This window comes from Mesitornis unicolor, unplaced genomic scaffold (assembly GCF_000695765.1).
Source record: "Mesitornis unicolor isolate BGI_N332 unplaced genomic scaffold, ASM69576v1 scaffold3181, whole genome shotgun sequence".
Taxonomy (NCBI): domain Eukaryota; kingdom Metazoa; phylum Chordata; class Aves; order Mesitornithiformes; family Mesitornithidae; genus Mesitornis; species Mesitornis unicolor.
Window position 1 is genome coordinate 65,966 of NW_010162955.1, and position 5,702 is coordinate 71,667.

The following is a 5,702-nucleotide window of genomic DNA, read 5'->3' on the forward strand; positions in this document are numbered from 1 at the left end:
CTTTTTTGCCAGTTTGACCTGAACTAATCTGAAACAATCAAGTCAAGTGACACGCTGATACAACCCATATTCCTCTTTAATTTCTAGTTCAAACTACACCTTTCACTACTTCCTTTTTTCTTGGTGGTATTTTTTTTTTTAAAAAAAACCAAACAATTGCAAGAAGTACAAATCACTCAGCGCGTGTCTGGAAACCAGGCGGTTGCCAGTTTCACTTCCCTCTTTGTTTTCTGCAGCTCCCAGTGATGTGCAGTGAGAAGCAGGAGTGGTGAAACACAACGCTTGGCATTTCAGGAGGTTTCTTGCTCCAGGACCTCGAGTGATACCCATGCTGCTTTCTCCGGCACGTCTGGCCTCCTGAAGATGCCCAGGAGAGGAGCTTTTCCTCCACGGACACTTGTGGTGCTGCTGCAGCTGGCACTTGTCCCATCACAGCTGGCAGGCTGCCCCCTCAATCCCTGTTTGGAGGTAAGTGATCTCTAGAAGGGCACGAAATCCTTCTGTTCAAGGAAGGTTCAACTTTTTCCTCTGTTTGAGAGATTTGTGCATCAGGTCTGTTGTGTGTTAGTTGTCGTACAAAAGCCCATCTTTTTTCCAAGGCTGTTACCAAGGTAATCGAAGTATTTGAAGTAAATGCTGGCCTTATAAACATCTGAGAACCAGAACCAGCAGCGTGAACCATTTCTTGTTGTTGGCTTTCTGTACCTCTGAGGTTACTGCAGTACAGTTAGTCTAATAGATTATGTTTCCCTTCAGGAAAAGATCCAAGCTCTGTCTATAATTTCTGCAAAACACAACATTTTTACCTGATTTGTACTGTGGAGTGATTTCACCAGTACCACAAGTACCTGGCGCTGATCAACTGCCTTCTTCAAACTTTTGCTGGGAATTATTACTTACAGAATAACTTTGATTAGAACTGCCTGCTTATCTGCAATGTAGAAAACTGAGCGCTGATCCTGGACACAGAGTGCATCCCTGTGTGTTTGCTTTTCTGGCTCTCAAAGGTTGCTGCTGGTTCATCCATAGCCTCAAGGAACACTGTCCTGTAGTTCTGCACCTGCTTCAATCAGCAAGAAATGTAGCTCTTCCTGGGGAGTAGTATCGGTTCTATTAAACTGGGAAAGATGCTTAGGACATATAAGATTATTTCCTATAACTCAGGGCAGCTCATTTAGAAATTAACTACAAGGTTAGTCATTCTGCTCCTGCTTTCCTGACAGTGTAATTTTCTGGCACTTCATGAAGAGCAGATGTTGACCGTGATTGGATCTACCACTGTTACAGGTCATCCCTAACAAAGCTTTCAGATGCACGGGACTGAATGCCTCTGGAGTTCCCACTGAAGTCCCAAATACCACCCAGCACCTGGATCTGAGTTTCAGTGATCTGAAATCACTGGGGTCAAATTATTTCTCATCAGTCCCTAAACTGCAGCTTCTGGATCTTACAAGGTACTTTTATGTGGATACTGGTTAAACTTGCTTCACCAGCTGGGTTGTTGGGTTGCTTATTTTGGGGTCTGTTGATCTTGGCTGTTCATTTTTTTTGATCATGGCATTATCCCTGTGTCTGTCTCTCTGCACATCCCTATGGTCAAGTGACGTGCAGCTTTTAGTCCACTTACTGAGTGCACACCCTCTGTGCAAAGCTGGGTCTGTCAGTCTGATTGTGTAGGTTGGGATGTGAGAAGGAGGAGGAAGATGTTTTACTTCTCTCTGAACAAGAAAAATGTCAGACTTTTCACTGTTACAAAAACTCTGAAGTGGAACATCTTGGGTGAGCTGTTTTTCTAATCACAGTTTAAGAAAAAATAAAATGAAGGTACAATCATTTTCTAAAAGGCTGTTTTAAAATATCAACATATTCTCTTTTCCCTTCTCCTCACGTATCTGGGGGAGGAGATGGGGGAGGCTTATTAGCAAATTTGAATTGATGTATAATTTCCATTGACTTGAGACAACAGTTTCTCTGGGTAAATTGTTTCACTGAAAAATGTCACTCAGTCCCATCACAGCTCCAACTATGAAGTGACTGAGTGGCAGAGCAGGTTTGCTATTACTGGCTGGATTATAAAGCTCATTTTGCTTGAATTCATTCTGGAATGTATTTGGGTCTTGAATTTTGGAGTGTGAAATCCTCTTTAGGTGGCCACTTTCTTTTCCCCCCCTCTTCCTTTTCTCCTTTAGAGCCATCATGGCATGGGGTCTGTTCCCTCTCAGATATCATCATGTCAGGTATATCAGAGTTGTGAACTTTGCCACTGCTGCATCACGCCGGTGCCAGTGGGACTGCCCACATGTGGCTGAGGCGACAGCCTGAAGGCTGTGAGGGTGCAAGGTGTAAGGGAGTGTTGTATCTGCCATCAGTGACAGCCATCCAAATGTTACTTTGGCCAAAACAGGAAGCTAAAATACCTCTTTCCTGATGCCTGCATGAATGATTGAACTTTACTGTGGCTCAAGGTCTCTTGCTTTGCAATTGAACTTCAGATTTAGAGGGAGGAGGAGGTGAGAGAAGGTGTCCTGCTCTGGAAGAGTTTCAATTTCTGGAGTGCTGGCTCTGCCCGGCGCAGTAAAGCCAAACCAACCCCCAGCGTGTGACTGAGCCTGAGAACATTGCACCACAGCATAGTGCAGTGGTGTTAATGAACATGTAATGAAAGGGATGGTGTTTGACACGCATTTATTCTCTTTTCCTGCCCAACAGGTGCCATCTCCATACAATAGAAGATAATTCTTTCAAGGATCTTAATGAACTTTCCACCTTAATTTTAACTGCCAATTCCCTCCAGCACCTGGGGACAGGAGCCTTTTATGGCTTGACTTCTCTGAAAAAACTCGTATTGGTGGAAACCAACCTAGCCTCTCTGACTGACCTACACATTGGACACTTGCATACCCTGCAGGAGCTGAATTTGGGCCACAACAGTATTGTTTCATTGAAGCTTCCCAAGTACTTCACCAACCTGACCTCTCTCAGGCACCTGAGCTTTTTCTCTAACAAGATCACATACATCTCCAAAGGAGACCTTGATGCCCTGAGGGAAGCAAACAGACTCAACCTCACACTGGTGCTTTCCTTGAATAATATAAAATACATAGAACCAGGGACCTTTGCAAAGATTCACCTTGGTGAGCTGGTTCTAAGGGCCTCTTTCGAGACTGTCGATGTAATGCACACTTCTCTTCAAGGCCTGGCTGGTTTGCAGGTCAACAGACTGATAGTTGGAGAATTCAGGGAGAAGCAGAAACTGCTAGACTTTCAGAACGGACTCCTGAGTGGACTGTGTCAGGTACAGATGCAAGAGTTTGTCTTTATCTGTTTCAGGGGATTTGAGAATGACACAGATACTCTTTTTAACTGCATAGGCAATGTCTCCAGTATTCGGTTGGTGAACCTTGAACTTGAAGAAGTGTCAGAGGTTCCTATGTTCTCTCAAGTGAAACAGCTGGAATGCAAGAAATGCGAGTTTATGGAAGTACCAGCCATGAAGCTGTCTCTTTTCAAGGAGCTGAAAGTGCTTCGTATTACCAGGAGCAAACAACTCAATAGCTTCCGGCAGAAATTTCAGGGTCTAAGTAAGCTGGAGGTCATGGATTTGAGTGAGAATCGTCTCTCCTTCACTAGGTGCTGTTCCCCTCAGTTTCACGAATGTCCAAACTTGAAACTCTTGAACCTAAGCTTCAATTCTGACATTAGCATGACTGGAGATTTCACTAATGTGAAGAATTTGCTATATTTGGACCTTCAGCACACAAAATTATCTTATTCTGGCACCTACCCTGTCTTTCTATCCCTTCAGAAACTCATTTACCTCGATATTTCCTATACCAGAACTCACGTTAAATCCCAGTGTACATTTTGTGGCCTAAACTCTCTGCAAGTGCTCAAGATGGCAGGCAACTCCTTTGAGAACAATAAATTGGGCAACAACTTCAAAAACCTAAGTCACCTTCACACCTTGGATATTTCAAATTGCAAATTAGTACAGGTGGATCAAAGTACATTTGATGCTATGTCTGAGCTAAAAGAGCTAAACATCAGCAACAATAAGCTACTGAGCTTTGATCCTGTAGTCTACAAGCCTCTCCAAGCCCTCGCAGCCCTGGATTTCAGCAACAACCAGCTGAGCGTTCTGCCTGACTCAGCCCTGGAAATCCTGCCTGATAGTCTGGTCCTGTTAGACATCTCTCAAAACTTGTTTGAATGCTCTTGCGGATACCTGAACTTTCTGAAATGGATCAAGGAAAAGCAGGCGCTGCTGCAGAACAAGGAGTTGATGATATGCCACACGCCTGCGTACGTGAAGAACATGAGCCTGTCGAGCTTTGATCTTTCCTCCTGCCAACTCAATGCAAGCACAGTGGCATTCTCAGTGATCATGTTGCTCGCTGCAGTGGTGTTCCTCTTCCTGATTTACAAGTATTACTTCCAGCTATACTACTCGTTGGTGCTGCTCAGTGGGTGTAAGCACTCTGCAGAAAGGGGGGACATCTATGATGCATTTGTCATCCACTCCAGCAAAGACCAAGAATGGGTGATGAGAGAACTGGTGGAACCCTTAGAAGGAGGAACACCTCCCTTCCAGCTTTGTCTTTACTTTAGGGATTTCCTACCGGGGGTACCCATTGTCACCAATATAATCCAGGAAGGTTTTCTGAGTAGCAGAAATGTCATTGCAGTCATCTCTACTGACTTTCTGGAAAGCAAATGGTGTAGCTTTGAGTTCGACATTGCCCAGTCCTGGCAGCTTGTTGAAGGAAAGGCTGGAATCATCATGATCGTACTAGAAGAAGTGAACAAGGCCTTGCTGAGGCAGAGGCTGGGGCTGTCCCGATACCTGAGGAGGAACACCTATCTGGAGTGGAAAAACAAGGAAATCAGCAGGCACATCTTCTGGAGGCAGCTGACAGGAGTCCTGCTAGAAGGCAAAAACTGGAATCACGAGGAGGTAAAGCTCACGTGAAGAGAGAGCACTTCTGCGCTGTCTTCCATCCTGGCCTTGGCTGATGGCTGGTGCTCAGAAGTTGGTTCTTCTGTGTCTGTTCAGAGTTGGAGGAAGTGGATGGAGTCACTGTAAAAGCACTACAGAAACACCTGCCTCGCTGGTCACCCTTTCTCAAGGGAATTGCAGGCTAAGGAGTGACAACATCTGGAAAAGCTGCACATGCTTGAGCTCCTGGATTGTCTGTAGCTGGCAACCTAAGCTGGTCCAGCAATCCAAGGAGGTCTGCTGGGTTGGTGAATAGATGGACTGCTCTTACCATCATTTGTCTGCCTCTGAAAATGGATTTGGGGTCCTGGGGCCATCTGCCCAGTGGAATTTCAGGATGTGTTGCTTTGAGTGGACCCCAAAATCTCCAGAAGAGAACAAAGGTACAGGATTCTTGGTTCTAAAAATGGTGGGAAACAGAAACAAGATTTGGATCCTGAAAGTCTTGGGTCCACCTCTTTAGGCACCATGACTCAGAGAAAAGCCCTACGGAGGGAAATGGGCTGCCCTACAGCCACAGAGCACCTGGCAGCTACTCCATGAAGCTGAAGTTGTGTCATTGGTGTGGGGGGAGGTTGTAGTTGTTAGGAAATTCCCCAACATGTTCATTTCAGTTTTCTTCAGAACACGACCAAATATTTAAAACCCCAAATACTTCCATCACCTGGAACTCTTATTTATATCCAGATTATATAGCATTTGAGAG

The 5,702-nt window shown here is 44.9% G+C and overlaps 1 protein-coding gene across 1 annotated transcript; it reads left to right on the forward strand.

Moving 5' to 3' along the window:
* The first annotated feature begins 290 nt into the window (after positions 1-290).
* Positions 291-4,997, forward strand: TLR4 (toll-like receptor 4). The gene is made up of 3 exons (XM_010193770.1): positions 291-468; positions 1,288-1,454; positions 2,710-4,997. Exons 1-3 carry the CDS (start codon positions 364-366, stop codon positions 4,967-4,969), a joined length of 2,532 nt encoding a protein of 843 aa, XP_010192072.1. The 5' UTR covers positions 291-363; the 3' UTR covers positions 4,970-4,997.
* Positions 4,998-5,702: the final 705 nt, after the last annotated feature.

Coding starts and splice junctions, on each gene's coding strand:
- TLR4 (XM_010193770.1), top strand. CDS start 364: ATGCCCAGGAGAGGAGCTTTTCCTCCACGGACACTTGTGGTGCTGCTG. Junction 469..1,287: donor CCCTCAATCCCTGTTTGGAG/GTAAGTGATCTC, acceptor CCACTGTTACAG/GTCATCCCTAACAAAGCTTT. Junction 1,455..2,709: donor CAGCTTCTGGATCTTACAAG/GTACTTTTATGT, acceptor CCTGCCCAACAG/GTGCCATCTCCATACAATAG.